This window comes from Chamaea fasciata, unplaced genomic scaffold (genome assembly GCF_029207755.1).
Source record: "Chamaea fasciata isolate MVZ Bird 193981 ecotype frontalis unplaced genomic scaffold, bChaFas1.0.hap1 SCAF_15, whole genome shotgun sequence".
Taxonomy (NCBI): Eukaryota; Metazoa; Chordata; class Aves; order Passeriformes; family Sylviidae; genus Chamaea; species Chamaea fasciata.
This window is the reverse complement of record NW_027094100.1, coordinates 11,570,286-11,589,134: the sequence shown is the minus strand read 5'-3', so window position 1 is coordinate 11,589,134 and position 18,849 is coordinate 11,570,286. Positions and strand designations below refer to the sequence as shown.

The 18,849-nt window shown below is 43.5% G+C and overlaps 1 protein-coding gene across 5 annotated transcripts in view; it reads right to left on the bottom strand.

The window, feature by feature from the left end:
* Positions 1-18,849, bottom strand: part of SGCD (sarcoglycan delta) — a 269,247-nt gene that overhangs the window by 25,519 nt on the left and 224,879 nt on the right. For all 5 annotated transcript variants that reach the window (XM_066197273.1, XM_066197274.1, XM_066197275.1 and 2 more), the window contains one exon: positions 12,239-12,311. In XM_066197273.1, coding sequence (XP_066053370.1) covers positions 12,239-12,311 — 73 coding nt within the window. The remainder of the gene's footprint in view (positions 1-12,238; positions 12,312-18,849) is intronic.

Here is an 18,849-nt window from a genome sequence, read left to right as displayed (position 1 = left end):
CAGCCAGATGTTGCTTTTGTTTTTATCGAGCTTTGTTTTTTTCCCCCTGGAAATTCAACCCAAACCTAGCAATGATTTTGCTGTAGAATTGTTTATTGTAGGACAGCCCCACTGGCAGGTTGGTCGGTGCTGGAACCTCCCGCAGCCTGGCCAGACACTGAGGGAACTGTGCTCTGCTTCCCTGAGAACTGTCATCCAGCTGGAGGAGAGCTTCCTCAAAGGGATGGTTATGAAACCAACACTCTCTTTTTGGTACTGCACGGACATTTTGACAGACTGTGTGAGTCACAGAAACACTTTTCATGTGTCTCTGAGCACCTCAGCCTGCAGAGCTCCCATTTGCCTGGCAGTGATTCCCCTTTCAAGTCACATCAGCTCACAAGGTATGATGCAACATCATTGAAAATGTGCATGTGTTTATTAGAGGTTACAGCATAAAATATGCAGGCACCTTCAAGTATATTTCAGACTGTGACAGCAAGCAGAGTGACTGAATATATGTCAGAGGTTTATGATGAACTCTGAAGTGTCTTCATTTAACAGGCAGCATCCTTTTTTTATAGGCATCCTTTATTGCTAGATTTATTCTTTCTATCTGTAACTAACCTCTAGACTCATAGATTTAGACTCCTGGTGCAATGTTGTCTGAATGCTGTGCACCTCAGAGCCCTGCAAAACGTTCTGACAAATTCATTGCTTGGTCCTCTCTCAGTGCTCAGCACAGTGCCAAGGGATGGAGAGATTAAATGGTGCCCTACTGCTCAACTGAGAACCCATAAAATCAACATATTTAGTGGGTGTTGCAGAAAATTTGTCACATGCTAAGCAGGGAAGAACACGAAAAGAACTAGGAGAGATTTAGGGTTCCATTTTCCATCTCTTTAGCAGTATTGCCCTTGATGTGTTCAGTAAGACTTTGTTGGGGTTTTTTTTGGAAAGGATTAAGCAGTGGTGGAGATGAGGAACTGAGCCCACGTAAACAACCAAATAATTCCCTTCTTGATAGAATCAATTTGATCCCACAGAGATAAAACTGAGCTTTTATGGAAGCATGCGAGGGCACAGATGGGCCAAGGCCCAGGCTAAGGCAGCCTCCAGGTCCCAGGGCTGAACTCAGGACCTGGGTTGTTTCCAGATGTGCAGTTCCTGTTTCCAGATGTGCAGTTCCTGCAGGAACACATGCAGTGTGCTTGCACGCAGTGTGACTGCAAGCATGCAGTTTCAATCACACCTTTCGAGTCGTAAGAGAGAGAATTTAATTTCAGAAACCCCAGGAAGCAATAATAATCTTTAACCTCTGGCATTACAGGATGAGATACTGCATATTTCCTACCAAAATGAACAGCTTTAATAACCTTCCATTAATATCCATTTATACTGAAGCGAATTGTACAGAATTGACCAAGGGACACAGCGTGCTGTGTAGGGCCATCATTACCTTGTGGCTTCATGGGAGCTGCTCTTGGAATAAAGGCAAGGCTCTGCCTGCAGATTTCAGAATATTATTACTAACACCAAGACCATAATGGTTACCCCACACTGCCAAAGTTTCTGCAGTTCAAAAAGCTTTAGTGAATTAATGCAGTGCTTGCAGTAGGATTTGCACCCACAGGTTTGGGTTTGGAGAGGAGCAGAGATGAATTGCCCAAATCTCCTGGCACTGTACAGTTGGGCATGGCTTTTTGCACTGTCCTTTGAGCACAGATCCTTCTGCTCCAGGGGAACAAGAATTGATTATCTGGTACTCAGAGGTTCGGAGGCTTTAGAAAGAAGCAACTAGCAGTTATGAAGGACTTCATTTTTGTACCCTAAGAGGCTCTGTAAGAAATGTAATTTGTAATTAATTAGAAGTGTATAAACCAGAGAAAATCCTGTTAAAGTCAGTTTTTAACCCAGGGCACTCTAGGTTTCAACCTCTGGCTGAAAGCTCAGAACCTTGCACAAGTTCCTGTGTGTTTTCTGGGTGATACTTCTGGCAGCACTTGAATTTCCAAAATGGTTTATAAAAAAGCTTCCCTCTTTAGACAGACAGAGCTCCCCAGTTGATTCTCGTAAGATATTCTGTTTTTCTAAAGAGATTTTTATTGCAATATGAATTTATTACAAACCATTTCACATGCACACATTTTCAATCATACCTTTTGGATCATAAGAGAGAATTTTATTTCAGAAACCTTAGGAAGCAATAATAATCTTTAACCTCTGGCATTGCAGGAGAAGATACTGCATATTTTCTATTAAAATAGACAGCTTTAATAACCTTCCATTAATATCCATTTATATTTATTACTCCTTCATTAAAGTTAAGACAGCAAATCCTTAAAAAAAAACCCTAAATTGACTTTTTTTTTTTTTACTTCTTTCTCTGTCTTCTAAAATGCTAATACTTAAGGAAGTGGACGGGACATGACATATTTTTATCACTGCCATGCACTTCAGCAGTAGCAGTGTAAACTCTTTGTGTCTTGCTTTTTGCCCTTATTATATCAAATATAAGGAGATTTTCTCTGAGTCCACTGGCAGGGAACATCTCCTTAGAGCAGCACATCCCCTCATTATCCAGCCCTATCAGCTGTTCTCCAGCTCACCAGGAGACCATTTCCTCTCTGCTTTACAACTTCTTTTATGATCCTTGATGGCCTAAGTTTTGGGTTTTTCAGTTTACTTTCCTGCTTGATTCCCTTGTGCCAGTTTAGAACATGTCCTCAGCCAGCCTTCCTTAATGACATGAAACCAGGCAAGAAGGCAGAGAAATGTGTTTTTCTATTTGTTTTGCAAAAGGCAGGAGATAACTCACGAACTAAAGTCAACTCAACACGAGAAAGAGAGAATTGCAGCTGAGTTTCAGCAGGCGGAAGAATTGCCAGGAGGGTCCCAAGATCCCAACACTCATCCCTGTTTGCCGAAGCCAGGGCAAAGCTCCTCTCCTGCTGCACCTACTGCCCCTACCCTGGGGTTTTTGCTCCTCCTCTCTGGAGAACTGAACAGTATTTCTGTGGTTTTCAGGCTTTCTTGAGGCCATTCATCTGCTTTTTGACTATTACTGGGGTGCAATCCTATTTCTGCTTCCTCATCTCCCACGTGGCCCTGAAGCCACATGGCATCATGTGAAAGAAAAGCTTTTAAGTTTGGGTTTTTTTAAGGCTTCTTCCATCCAAGAATATTCTTGTGCAGCTGAAGTGAAACAGGGCATTATTTTCCTTGCCAGCAGGGCTGTGTGTGTGTATTGAGGTCTGTATTTACAGCTCTGGGACAGATGAAATGGTGGCTGCCACTTTGCCTTTTGAACCAATGCTCCACCTTTAACATGGTGCTTTCACAAGTCTGACCCCGAAAATGCTCCTTTTTCACACTGAGTCACTCCAACACCAATTCAGCCAGGAAGCAGAGCAGGGACTGCCAGTTTCAGAACTGTCAGCAGAACCTGGAAATGAGGCTGTGAAATCCGTGGGCTCCCTGCTTTCCTAAACTGGAGATGAGAAAGAGGACCCAGCACGAAGGTGCTTCTGCATTTCCATTTCCTCCCTCCATAGGACACGAGCGGGCACAAGGTGCAAGATGGGTCACCGACCTCCTCCAGGCAACACTGCTGAGCCCAGGGAGGGCAGGACAGCCCACAGCTGATGCTCACACACTGATAATGTATTCTTATCATCCTAGATGAACTAGACACCAAGGGAGCAACTCTGGACTGTGCAGGGATGTGCAAAGAATGACCAGGTTTGGCTGCTGATCATTTTTAGGAAGGGATTTTCATGAGCCCCATGCTGGTTCCAAACGCCACTCCAGAGCTGGGAGTGACATTCCTTCAGTGTGAACTCAGCAATGCTATTTGGCCAGAAATTATTACAATTCAAAACAGCCAGAGGTGCCCCAATAACCCAGGAGATAAATCCATATTGCAGAATACACAAGAGAAGCAGAGCAGCAGTAGTCACTGCACATGAAAAAGATAAAATCAATTCATGATGAAAGGACGTAGCTACACCTGTTTGGCCTAAAGAAAGCAACTCTGTTCCACATGAAACAAATTCAGAATAAAGATTCTGTAGGCACAGTGAATATTTGTGATTTCTCTTAATAAGAATATACAAAATACTGCTTTCAAAAGGAAGGATCCCACTGCAGTTGTGGACACATATTTCTCCTCTCTTTAATAAGGTTATGCAGCAGCTATTGATTCCTGACTACAGCCTACAGTACAATTAGTGTATTTGTAAAAACGTCCTTTTTATTCACAGGGGACTTCTGCAGCTCCAAGTACCTCACTCAAACTAATAAACATTATTGCTGCGGCCCAGCCAAACCCTCTGGCACCAGTAAAGGGCAGTACAAAACAAAACCCTGAGGAGCTCCACACTTGGGCAGTGAAGTGCCTGAACTGTCCTTCCCTATTTTGTACCAGGTTAATGAGAAGCCCGTGTTAAATGCCTCATTTTCAGGAAGCTGGTTCTGGACTGCTGCAGTTCAGCAGGTGAAATCCCAGCTGTGGCTCCTGTGCTGGGCTCAGCACAGTGGGGACGGGGAGCTCTGCCTGCCAGACAGCTCCCAGGCTCACAGGTGAAGCCTTAGCAGGGAGATATTCCTTCTTAAAAGCAGGTACTGACTGCTGAATAAGGCAAAGATTTTTATTTTGCCTGCTTTGCCCTTCACTTGGGGTTTTAGAAATATGTGATGCACAGCTGGAGAGGCGCATGAAGGGATAGAGAGAAATATTAAAGAAAACCGTGTATTTTTCTACCCAAAAGCAAACATGGTGCTCAGTGGATTACATTCCTCTCATTTCTTTAAGATAAGAACAGTGTTCAAAGGAAAATCTCCTCTTCTGAGCTATTCAGTCATTTTGAAAATGATTACATCCTAAATATCACAGTATTTGCAAAGGATTGGGATCACAGTGATAGGTGGGTAAGGTGCTTGCCTTGCCAACTTTCTATTTACTTCTGTATTTCATGCTCAATATCCTTGGTACAAATAGCTCTATCTCAAGTACAAATGTTATGATAAAAGAATGGCTTTTGGGCCGTTCACAGAGCTTGACAAATGCTGTATCCCTGAGCAGCAGCACCATCTGATTCCTGCTGCAGCATCTCCCGACTGCCCCATGGAACAGCAGCTCCAGCCAGGCTCTGCTGCAAGGAAAAAATTGCCCAGCTTTCACTGAAAAAAACCCCAACAGTTTCCTTGCCCATCCCTCTGGGTAGTTGTCTAAGGATTGCTTTTAGAGCACTTATGGCTGCAGGTAGTCAATAACCTGCAGACTTTTATAGTTGGCACCCCAAAAACGCTCCTTAGAGCCTGAGGCCCAGGTCCAGCTGCCAGGGCACAGTGTCACTCCAGAGCATGGCAGTCCTCCTGAACCATGATCAAAATGTAAATGAAAGGCAACATTTTCTATAAACAACTGCATTCCAGAGGCCAAATGGTGCTTTCATCATTTTCTGTAAGACCTTCCAAAAACACCACCTCAGACTAACCTACCCGACAGACACATCATGTTAGACGTGTCACCACATCCTTTTAATCAGTGTGGAGTCAATATTCTGTATTATATGAATAACTAATTAGTTCCACAACTTATTTCCACAGATGTCATTGCAAAATCTATCTGAGGAATGTCATCTGCACTTGAGAGAAGGACAAGCATTGTAATTAAGTATTAAGCCATTTCACCAGTGCGAGTCTGCCGTGGAGTGTGAAATGGCTATAATTCACATTTTTAAGACCTTGCATTTATTAGCATCTATTTTCTACTCAAGGTTAGTGGTGTGGCTGCACAGAGAGTTAAAAAAAGCCAAACAAGCTCACTTTTTTGTTATTCAAACGGATACACGTGCAGCTTGGTCGCATGGATGGGGTTTCTCTCAAGTCCCAGAGGATTTCTGGCTCACACACCTCTGTGAGCAGCACTCGAAGGTCAGATGGATTCTCTGATTATGGAGCAAGTGACATTCTGCTGTTGAAAGCTAATGACAAACCTGGGCACAACGCAGCTAGGCAGGATACAGATCTTGTACAGAGCAGAGGAATTCAATCTGAGATAACAGCCAGGACTGATGATTAATATCTCCCAGGAAAAGACTTTGTTTGCGTTAGGAAACCCCCACAGAATAAATGCAGAGAGAGAATAATGAACTCAGCTGCTGGGTTTTGCCAGGGCCCAGGAAAAGTTAAACTGGTCTCTGTCTGGAGCCATTGCTCCAGTTGCAATTGTGCTGCTTAATTACGTGCAGAAGATGATGAATCTTGAGTATCTTTCCACATCTTTTGGTGCATCAACCAGCAAACAAGAGGGATATTTCCACTGCTCTCTATCCCATAGGCAATGCTGTTTGGCAGCAATTTCCTTTAGAAATCTGCCCTTCCCTCCCCTATCCCCACTCCTGTTCTCACTTGAAGGGCCACGTAGCTCTGATGGAATGTGCTGGCTCCTGCAGCCACACGTGCCAGCAGCACAGGGGCCGGGGGGGCTCTGGGAAGAGCTCAGCACATACTGCAGGCTGCTTCTCCACCAATTCCAGCTGCTTTGCCTTTTTTCCTGATTTTTTTTTTTACTTATTCAGCAATACACTGAGTCCAAAACACCTACCTGCCCTTCCTGCCTTCACCATCCATTAGTCCTCTGTGAAGAGAATCTGCCTGTGGACAGATGCCATCAGCAGCACTGGGAAAGGGGCAGAGCCAGGATTTATCCAGCTGGGATAAGGGAACAGGACAGAGCCAGGATATATCCAGCTGGGATAAAGCAGCACAGCCCCACTAACACCTCTGCATTTCCCATTTTCAGCTTGTCCAGACTGAGGCTTCACCCACTGAAAACAGGGAAGGAAAGGACACCAAGAGCTGAATCCACCCTTCCTGGTGCTTGGTATGAAAGAGAGGAAGGCCATTAAGAGAAGGTTTGCTGGGGTACGGGAAGGGAACAACAACCCCCCTCTCCTCCTTTTTGCAAGAGAAATACTTTAACAAATGGAAAGCACCAGCAATCAACTGCTTCCATAACTCCAACCCTTACATCCAGTGGTATAAATAAATATACCTTAATGCACACAAGAAGCTGTGGAAAGGCTGCCTTTGGTTTGGGAGGGCTGTGGCTTGTCTTTTGTAAGAAACAAACAGGCAGCAGATTTGAAGGGATGTCAACAGGACAAGATACTAAAGCAAAGTGGCTGCAAAATCAGTGTGAATTCTGCTCTGGGAAAGTTTCTCCAACAGCAGGAGTTTCAGGAAGCCTCCATGGGAAAATTGTTAAATCAGAAATGGTGTCCTCAGTCAGAAAATGAGGTGATGAGGATCTCTGTCACTCGAAAGCAACTCACCAAAGGCCACTGAAATTAGCTTGAAGTTTAGAAACCAGGAACCTGGTGTCTCCTTTTAGTTGTATGTGAATTGTGTTGGCTTCAGTGAGGATGGCCATATATACTCAATCTGTCTGAGAGTAACTGACAATAGTTATACTTGTTGCAGTGTGGAAGGTAAAGCTCACCCCAAGGAAAATCTGTTGTCTTTTAAGCTGGTGGGGCTGCCAAAATTATTGGGATTGCACTGGTGTAACAGAGAAATAAATTGCATCCCTGCTGGTAAAACAATCAGAAAATAACACCAGCACTGTACAAGGGTACAGTGATCATCTCCCCCTTGCTGACGCCTCACAGGAATCCACAAGTGTTCACTGGGAACTAAACAGTGTTTCAGTATCATATATTACTCTTTATAAACGACTTTCATTTCTCAACAATTACTTCCTCTTTCATACCATTCATTTTTCGCATTTCCTCTAATTTTTCTCTTCTTAATCATTATTAATGTAATTGGTTTTAGACAGAAATATTATTTGTGTTCCCACTTATCTACGGTGCCTTGTGAAACACAGCTGAGAGAAACCTTAACTCAGTAAGAATTCCTGTTTTTCAAAATGAGACTTGTTAGGTTAGCTCAGCACTGTATATAAATTGCTACAATAGGTCTCACTTGGACTATTTGGATAGTTCAGTACTCTACGTGGTAAGGTAGAATTGCACTAATAAAATCAAGCAGCAAGCACATTTCATCTGCCATTTCGTGCTTTCAGTGCTTCATAATTAACTTCAGCCAAAAAATTACCCCTTTAAGCCCAAGGGACTAATTCTCCCTTAACTATATTTGTGCATTATAGAAAAAAACAACAGTCATCCCTTGGCTTCCTGGCCTTGGATGAACGATTTACTGCATTTTCAACCTACAATATCTGTGGATGAATTCCAGGTGTGTGCTTGCCCCTCATGCTGTCTGACTTCTTTTTATTTAACTCTGGGAACAGAAATACCCTACAGCAGGTTTCCAAACTGCAGCATGACCTGGACATTGGTACTTAAGGCAGCTCTGCTCCAACCCCACCCCATCCCCAGCTTCTAGCACCTGGCACTTTAACAGCATCCTCCCAATACTTTTTCTTATATTTCATCACCCACCTTTTATTCCTCTCCCCTCCAACTATTTCTTTTTTTCTTATTCACTGTCTAGTCCAGCCTTCATCCGTCACCTCTGAAGAGTGCTGATCTGGTGTTTGATGGACAATTTCTGTTAGCATCTCTGGCATGGATTTGTTTTTTGGAAGAATGTAAATAGAAAAAGGCAGGTGATTCCTGCCAATGTCAAGGAGAGGTTCTCAAGGCAGGCTCTTGACAAGTTACTTGGGTGCTACTCAAATAATCCAGTGAGAAAAGGTCATATTGAATTCAACTTTTATACATAAGCAATCACATTACCATATGTCAAAGGCACCAGCCTGCTTTAAAAAGCTTCAATGCAGATGAGTACAAATATTTCAATGTCCAAACAAATCTCCCAAGCCCTCCTCCTAAACTATTTTGGGACGATACCAGATGGCAATGCTAAACATCCCAAGTATTTGAAAATAATTTAGACTTGTTTGTTTTCGTTTTTACAGGTTTTGACCAGTTTAGAACCCAACGAACAACAACAAATACATTCAGGAGTCTACAATTACTTTAAATAAGTAAAAACATGAAAAAGTTCACAAAAGTAAATCAAATAATTTGTCAACCATCTCTAGGTTTTAGGTTACTAATAAGGAATATTCTAGAGCCCAGGCAGGAAACATGCCCTGTTAATTATACCCTGCAATAAAGAAGACATTAATGAGCTCTGGCATTCCAACCACAGTGGATAGTGGGCAGGAGTGTTTTAGGACACATCAGTAAAGTCCAGAGCTGGGTCAAACAAGCACTAAACCAATTCCTGGAGCCTTGAGATGGGCTTAGCATGTTAGGAAAAGGTTGTGCACATATTCCCACTGGAATTCTCTCCTTGTAAACCACTGCAAAAGCATTTTAAAAAGGACACTGAGCAAAGAGGATCACCAGGATGATGAGCACCTTAAAGAGCAGCTGATTTACCAATATAGCAGAATTATGAAGACCATTCATCAGCCAAATGGACAGAAAGTCTGCTGAGAACAAGTGTCCTGTCACCTGGAGCGTGGTGACACACACCTGGTGAGGCTGAAGGCCTCGGGGAGGAAAAGCAGGAGCAGAGATGAGTGGCACGTCCTGCCTGTCCTGTCAGGGAATCAGTCTGTCTGTCCAGGAGAGGAGGAAGGGAAGGAGGACATCCAGGTGTCCTGACTCCCAGGGGTGACAGGAGCAGCTGGTCTCCTCTCCTTGTGACAGCAACAGTCGCTGCCACCTCATTTTGAAATCCAGCAAAAGGACAGGAGTGGGCACTGACAGGAGCAAAGGGAGAAATCACCAACAGATCATCATCTTTGGTTCAGGATAAAGATGGGAGGCTGGTGGTGCCTGGGGGCACCTGCAGCAGCTGAACGTGCACTTTCCACCTGAGCACTTCAGCCTAAGCAGGAAAGAAAGCACTATTTATTGCAGAAAAAGGTCTTTTAGAGGCAAGCCAGCTACTGAGTGTGTGATTTCACTGCTGCTTTCCCAGCGATGTGTGACAGCTCGGGGCCCATCTCATCCAGCCCCATTTCACTGCAGCATCTTTGTAAATTGGCAAGAAGGACACCTTATGCACACACTCTGCTATCAAAAGAGGAAGGAACCAAAAAATCTCCCCTCAGAGTAAGATTATTTTCACAATTAACTCTGTACTGCCCCCAAAAGGCACCGTTTTACCTAAGAAGCAGCCAGTGATCCAATACGCAGAGAGAGATGGATGGACCTTGGTTTGGGGAGCAGTTGAGCATTTGCACTTGGAAAACTTTGTTTTCCCTACACACTGCCACCACTGGCTCTTTTCTTCTCAGGATGCTGCAAAAACATTTATTTTTGCCAAGATAAACTTGTCAGAAACACACAAAATATTTTAGGACTTTGTGGGACTTTTTTTCCCTAGGTAAATTCTATTCAGTAATTTTCCTTAAAAAGAAAAACCCACAATGAAAACCCCAACAGATTTTACAGGACTTTTTTCACCCAGTCCACTAATTCGAAAGGAAATCAGTTACCTAACAGCTCTCCACACAAAACAAGTGAAATAACAACATGAATTTAAAGCAGATCAAATATACTGAATCAATCCCCTGCATGGATACTGCCATTAATTCATTTCAATTTCATTTAGCTGAATTTGCTCTGGAACAGAAGCATAGTCAATCAGGTTAAGGGCCTTTTAATTCACATTTTCCCCCTCTAATATGACATCCTACACTTATTTGGATTTTTTCCCCCCTACCCATTTTAGAAAAGTCTTTAAATAATCACAAACTTGGACCTAAATCTTACATCTCCTTTGCACTACTCAAGACCTGGTTTTGTAAATTTTGGAGATGCAGCTGGATATTTTAACCATGACCTTGCCTTTTTTTTAATGAAAATGTCAGTAAACATGGGCCGTGCCAGAAAGCCTTTGTCACCTGGAGGTCACCTAGAAATCCATTTGCTGGTGCCTTTGTTTGCTTGGCTTTTCCTGGGAAATAGAGAGCCTTGCCCCATCACTCCCTGCCCTCACAGCAGCCCCTGGAGCTGCCCCGCCAGCTGCATGTTACAGTGAGGAAAGACCACATTTCCTCTTTTTTTAAAGGAAGCAGACCCAAAGTGGGAAAGCCACGAGGCAGGGTTAAAGTCACTGCCTGGAGGAAGAGAACAAACTTTCATAACAAACCCAGTCACGCCTCCACTGCTCGTGCTGTCTGACAGATGATCCCCAGAGTGGGAAACTGCAACAATCACAGCGTTTCCTGGGGGAAACTGGAAGGTAGAGACAGACCCAAGGGAAGGCAGATGGGATACTCCTCATCTTCCTTGGTGACCCAGCTGGGCCATAACTATCCCTGGTATCAGGGCAGGGAATCCAGGAGAGGTGCTCTCTCTCAGCCTCCTGCATCTGCAGGAACTCTGCAGTGCTCATGCTCAACTTCAGCTGCCTCAAGATTGCTCCATCCCCAGCACTTTCCAGCAAAGGAGAGCTGGCAACCCAAGATTTACGGCCAAAATGTCCTTCTGCTTTTTTGCTTTTTAAAATTTATTTATTTTTAATATTTATATTTTTCTCTCTCTCTTTTTCTAAGGAAGGATAATTTGAGTATTGAGGCAAACCCCTACAGCACTCTTGGTCTGAAGATATCAGGAGATTCAGTCAATAATTTATTAGGACATAGGGTTAGTATCTTTGCAGAGACTAGTCATCCAAGTCAACCTGCAGTGCCACGCTTTTTTAAAAATTATTTTTTAAAATTAAAATAAATATAACGTCCAGCCTTATCCTGAGGGCAGAGCAGGCTCCCAGGAGCTGTGCTGTTTATTCCCCCTGGCACAATGCTGTCAGCAAGTGGCATCTCTGCAAGTGTCAGCACTTACACATCTGCACAGCTATGCCCTGGGCAGGTCAGGGAGGGTTTGCAATTCTGCAAGACAGATAATACTGGAGAGCATCATCCTTTTGCCTGCTGCTGCTCCCTGTGATCCAGCACAGCCTTCAGTACCTCCCTGCACAACCAGGAAAAGATTACTCTAATTTTTTTTTCCCAAATGCTGAGCCCAGGGTATGCAGAGCACGTTACAGAGCAGAAATGCTGCTCTCATGACCTGTGATTGCCTTTGGTTTGGTCACATCGCATGTAAATATGGCAGGTCCCTTCCCTTCCACGGCATCCTCTCTTGTGATGCCTTCCAAAGCGAATCCCCAAGCTCTTATGCAAAAGCAGAAATGATGCCCAGCAGTAAGCACAACTCCAACAAGGCTCCACTGAGTTACCATTAAACCACATTGCAAAGTTTACCTTAGTTCCTTGAAGGGGTCTGCCCTGACATTGGGAGTTTCTATAGATTTAGGGAACACTGTGCCTTCTGCTCCTGAAATCACAAAACAAAACAGAAGACAAATTGTAAACATTATAAGCTGTTATCAGGGGAGTGATTGTCAAATCATACCTAGGTGCAATTTAACCCATTGCCTGACCCCATGTCTTTCTTGCACATCCCTTCTGTCCCCAGAAAAGCCAGACCTTGTTCATCTGCAATGGGTTGCCTTGATTACCCGTGGGATTTGCCCTTATCTTCCCTTCTGGCTGGAAAAGCGGGTGCTTGGGCCCTGACCTGGGGAGAGTCTGCTGACCCAGCTGATGCAGGGAGCTTGGAAAAGACACCCTTTGCTAACCAAGCACCTAATCCAGCTACATCCCTCATTAAAGAACCTGGATGTACGTCACAACATTATTGCTTTTGCTGGGCTTTCAGAGATACTCGAGGGAGAAAAGCAAATTTTGACTTGATCCATTCAAACACCTCTCCAGTCAGGCTGTGCTCCTGCCTGGGGAAAAGGAGGGACGTGCACCCTCATGCAGGGCAGCACAAGCAGACTCTGCTCCAGTCCCAGCCTGGCCACCAGTTCAGTGTGTGACCCAGAAATTATTTAACTTCTGCTCACTCCCCCTTGTCTCAGAGACGATGGGGATGCACTGCCCCATTTGCTGACTGGCTTTAGAGCTGTGAACTGCTGGGTAATACAAACAGCTTGTCTAAGTTCCAGACCACTGCAGTCCTCTTCATGGCCACCTGTACAGCCCAGTTGGGCCATTTCACCCAGCCAGTCCTGAACTGGGTCTGTATTTTGTGATTAAGCCCTGCTCTCTCCTTAGAAAGATGTGCTCTCCTCACATCACTGCTGTAAGCCAAAGCCCTGCCACCCTCTGGCAACCCTTTCCACCAACTGTTCTCATTTAAAATGTGCATCTAATCTGAACTGGTCTCACTTCATCTTTCAGCCACTGAATCTTCTCAAGTCCTCGTGTGCCAACCAGCCTTGCATGAGGAGACCTTAGTTAGACACTGATGGTGACCCGATCCCTACACCCTCACAGCCTGCTCTGATTCTCTGAGAAGTCCTGGGCTTCCTGAATCAATCACTGTGAAGCAAATCCTCTGGACTTCTCAGGTTTTTTTTTCTTTTCTTTTTTTTTTTTTCCTGAACCTGTTCTACTTTTAAAATACTCTGTTGGAGCCCAGGAGTCCCCAGGTGCTGTCACTGACACTGTGCTGCAGAACATCACGTTCCTGCTCCCACTGAAACTTCCAATTAAAACACAGCTGAGAGTGGCACTAACTGCCTCACACACAGAGTGCACTATAAATTAATGTTCCTCTTCTCCAATATATAGCTGCCAAGCCAATGAGCAAGTGTGACCTATATTCTTAAATTTAAACCTGTGGTCTTGCCTCCACACGCACTGTGAACAATTAGTCACTCATTTCCCGCAGTTATCACAGCAATTTCAGTGTCAGCATGCAGACAGTGCTGGGGGCATTTTTTTATTTCTTTAGATTTTACACTGATAAAGTTATTGGTGCAAGCTACAGATCCTGATGAAAATTTTTACATGTACAGTTTGAGAGCACTTCTAACACAAGCTATTGTAACTGTTCCCTGTGTGCAGTTTGAAAGTCATCATTACAGAATAACAGATGTTCTGGGCTGGTCCAAAACATGTCAAGACAACATCCTGCTGGAACTGCTGCCATAAGTGAGAAACACCTATGGCTGCAGTACAACTACACTTTCTTTGCCCCAAAACTAAGCTGTCCCACTGAGTTAAATGAAAAAAAAATCAGAATAAAAACAAGTACTCTAACATAATATAAAAAAACCTCCTCAACTCTTTTTAACCCAGAGAAAAACAAAGTAAACTCAAAGATGATAAAAGCAGCCTTAAGTTTGAAGCTTTATACTTGGGGATTGAAACTGATTGTAGGGCACAATACAGATACTTAGTTTTTAACTTTATTGTAAGCTTTCATTGTTGCAAGTTGTCATAAGCAGCTGTAACTTGCCAGCCATGAAGGTTGTTACTATCAGATCTGTCCTCTCTCAAGAGTTTCCAAATGATTTAAATCTCTGCTTTATCCAACACGATTGCCCTGGCTCTTGGCTTTGCAATGAAATGTAGCAAAACATCCAGCCTGCACTTATCTGCATCACAGAACAGTGATTTTTGAGGGAAGGAAGATGGGGAGGTGCAGCTGGAGAGACGCACACAGATATCTTGTACCCTTTCCACCCACATGCCTTAAACGGTGACCGTATGTTGGGCATTTTAATTATGTTTTAGACACCTTAAATCGGATGCTCAAGTCATGCAAAGCTCAAAATAACTACCTGCCTGTAACCAGAAGTGCTTGCAGAGTAAAGAGAAACTTTAACTTATTTCTAAACTTGGGGTTTTCCAGGCTTTCATTATTTAGTTTAAATGCAGGAAGCAACTTTGGAAATGAGGTCAATGAAAACCCCAATGCAGTCATTTGAAGAAGGTAGGAAATGAAAGAGCTGGGTATTTGTTTCCTTCATTTTCTTGTTTTCCCTTCCCTACACAGTTCTCAGACCCTCTTTTCCCACCTCCCTTCTTGTCAGATCCATTGAAAAGACCCTCAAGCACTGGGAACAGGAATGAGATTTCCAAACTCTTCTGTTTCTCTCCTTTAATCTGAATTAGAAGTGAATACTATCTGCCTTGATCAGGCTTTCTGCCTTGACTGTATAATTCCTCAATATTCTTCTTTAATAACACAGAATCTCCCAAAGGGCCACCTGTCACTGAGCAGGACATCAGCCACGAGGGGATGCTGAGGGATCAGCACTGAGACATCCCTCCCTTGGCTCTGGCTGTCACCAGCTGAGGAGCCCCTTGAGTTGGCAGCGAAAGTTTGTCAGAGACACTGACAAACTTTCCTTACCTCACCTAATCCTCATTCCTTTCTGTAGCAGGGGGCTGGTGGATGAATTAAACACTCTGGAGGAGTTCTCCCTTTGGTTTCACCCTGCTGCCTGACGATTTCAATAAAGAACCACCCTCTTCTTTCCGTGCTATTGGGAATTTTCTGGACCTCACGCATGCCCCCTCCCTCCAGCCCCCTCTATTCCAGGCTGGAGAGTCTCAATCTCTGCCTGGGGGATCAGCAGCTCCCGAGGGGAAAAACTGCCTTGGACTAACTCAGCTCCACTGGACATTTGTGTCAAAGTTTGGTTTTGGCCCCTGTGGAGTCCCCAGCCAGGCTTTGACAGCATCAGTGTTGGATGCTGTTGAAAGTGAAGGTTGGAGGAAGTGACCTCATTTGGTGGTTTTAAAATCACAGAATCGCTTATGTTGGAAAAGGCTCTGAAGATCATGGAATCCAACTGTGACTCAAGGCTTTGGCAAAAAAAGGAAGGAAAGTTTGAGGGAAATGTGCTGTTGTCACTGAATTGAGCTATTCTGGCTCTGCTGAGGAAAACTGGGATGTTATGGAGTAAAAAATTATTGAAAATATGAAATCCAAGGTCATGTGCTTAGAAAGTAGTAAAAATTTCTTGTACATGTTGGAGGTTTCCAAGATATAATATCCCTGGATAAAAGCTGAATGCTGCTCATGATTCATGGCAGTGTGACAGAGTCAAAGGGAAGGCAAACATGACATTAAACTGAAAGGCAAGAAGAAAGTGTAACAGGAACACACACACAAAAAAGGAAATCACATTATTTTAAGAATCATCAGTGAATCCTCCAACTATTGTGTGCCCCCCCGCTCATCCCCAGTGAGGAGAGAGAACAGAGAGGAAAAAACTGTCATGACTGCACAAACAGAAGTCTGTCCTACAAAAGAAGCCTGGAAGGACTTGGCTTTGTAGCTGAGCAGCATGATGTGCTGAGGAAGGATACTCATGCTGTGCATAAATACATTAGGAGGGTAAATAACATGAAGGGAAAGAACCACTGGCTCTAAGCCAACCTTTCTATGAGAGCCAGTGCTTATATGAGTGGCAGGAAACTGGTCCTGAGTATATTTGGGAAGGAGAGTGAGGGTTTTCTAGCCAAAAGAGGAGCTGCAACAGGAGCAGCTTTTCAGTTGGGTGGGACAGACAATATGACAGACCCGACAAATTCCTGACTGGGAGATCTGGTGTCTCAGAACCAAGGGCCAATATTTTCAGGACCTGAATATTTCAGTCTTGCATTCCTCTGGTCTTATTTTCACTGTCCTGTACCTGAGAAATGATGGGTTTTGGCAAATGGTATTAACAAACAGCTCCAACAGTTCAAGAATCAACTGCTACAATCTCCCTTTTCAATCAAAGCTGCTCTATCCCTCTTCCTCTTTTACTGAGTATAAAGCAAATGTAACCTACATTTATTATTGTACAACACCGTTTTTGCTTCCTGAATTATCTGTTAGTAACACATTTTCTATCTGCCATGAAAAATACATACAGAACATTTCTATTTCATTGCAAAGTACTGATTTTTTTTTTTAATCATATGAGACTCTCTGCTCCTGCTAAGGGTAAGTTACGTGCAATCAGCAGAAGACAGAAGAAAACAGTAATATCATTTGTATTTAAACACACTCTACTGTACATCCCTAGGCAATAAATTATTCTTTCTCACAGTATTATATCAGAGAGGCTTCTATTATACTGGTCCCCTCTTCTGACACTGTGTAATTTACCACCGATAAATGTTCATAAACAGTTTGACTGAAAAATCCATAAAGCCATTTCAGCTTTATTTTAAGTCCCATTTAATGTCCCTCAAAAATGATTTCATCAATGTGTTTCCATTAGCTGGTTCTCTGCCCAATAACTTAATTCCACACAATCAGTCAGGAACTTTTAAAGCATAGGACAGGATCTACCTAAAATATTTTGAATCACCATAAAGATTCACTCACAGAGTGTTTTGGCGTTTTTGGCTTTTTCCCCCCCTTGTAGTGCATAAGGTGTGGGGTGTGAAAGACCCCTGGATGTTCATTCAAGAACAAAAGTCAAGATTCTCATGGCAAGAGAACATTTCCAGTCCAGTTTTAGGGTTTGGAAATGGAGGAGCACAAATGCCCCACAAGAAAGAAGCAAATCTCAGCTGGAAGGTGCATCTTAACCAGCAACAGCTCCAACCAGAGGAACACAGGCATCTGTTTTCAGCATTTCCAGCTGCCTCTTGCTTTCCCTGAATGCTGCAGAAGTTCCTGAGCTGCAAGACACTGTCCTGGCACCTTCCCTGGTGCCAAGGCAAGGGCAGTCCCTGCTCCCTCTGGCCAGAGCTGGGATCCAGCCACTGTGACAAGGACATTGACCACATCCCACTCCCTCTGCACAAAACCTGCCCTGGGCTTCCCCTGCTCTCTGCTGGAAGAGAGAGAAGAGGAGCTCAAATGCAATGCAATGAGAGGTATTTTTAGACCAACAGTTGATGCTCCTGCTATCTGGGGTAGGTGTCTATCAGCTGAGCAGCTCTTGGGGGTAAGCAGAACGCAGGGAGACACCAGGTTTCCACGCAGGTGCATTTGCACCAGGTCAGCTATTCTCCACTTTGCTTTTTCTTTTCAGACAAGACGTTTCTTTCCCACTCTGTACTTTTTTAGCAATAATTACAGACCTGCAGCACACCTTTACTGCTGTGTATCACTGCTTTCAAAAGAAAGTGGGGTCTGAGGGGCCTGTGATGAACGTGGTGATAAAGCTGGCCTTAGCGTGCCTTCTCTTTATTGCTCTGCCTTATGCAGGACTGTGCAGATGAGGGGGGAAGGAGAATGAACTGCTGTGACTTTTTCTAGCTGAAGTCAAGAGGCAACGTATAGTGTGCTGTTGGTCTCCATAAACTCCTTTTATTCCCGCTATTATTGACCAGGACACATTCAGCAATTTGTTCATGAAAACACCCATCTGAGGAGGTTCTCTCCTCTGCAGGTCTCATCAGGATAATATGTGACAGTCTCAGAAAGTCTGTGCAAACAGATGCCCAGGAAGTAAATCCAATACAATGTAAGTAAAAATTATTTGTGACTGCTTCTTTTAATTCCAAGCTTTAAAAGCCTTATTCATCCTTAATTTATGTTTTTAAATGGGTGAGCATAGTAATTGCTGTTGCTCCCCTTGAATCCCATTAAATCTGAAATCAATAAGAGCTCTATTTCAGGGTCCAATAATAGCCTGGGTGGGTTAAGCCAGTGCATTGAACAAAAGCCATAAAGCTTCATTCACGTTTCTTTTCCAGGATCCTATAAAAAAAGCTCATTGCAAAGGTCTGTCTGTCTTCCTTTTTTGTCTAAGTGTTGGGGAGTTGTTCTTTTTAAGGGCAATTAAAAAATCTTGAGTAATAAGGACAACAATGAGATCATGTGCAGCATCAACACAGTGTTTATAATAAAAATGTAATATATTTTTTTTAAAAATGGATTCCATTGCTTTTATTACAGATTATTTTTAGCTCTTGGTCTTGGCACTGTATACCCACAGGGAGTGAGCCAAGCCTTAGGCTGAGTTAGGCCAGACAGGAGTTCCTTGTGACTCCAGGTGAAGCAAAAAAAAATTCTCTGACTCAGAGTCCCAATAAATCAATGGGGACTGGGTTTTAAGCTGGAAAAC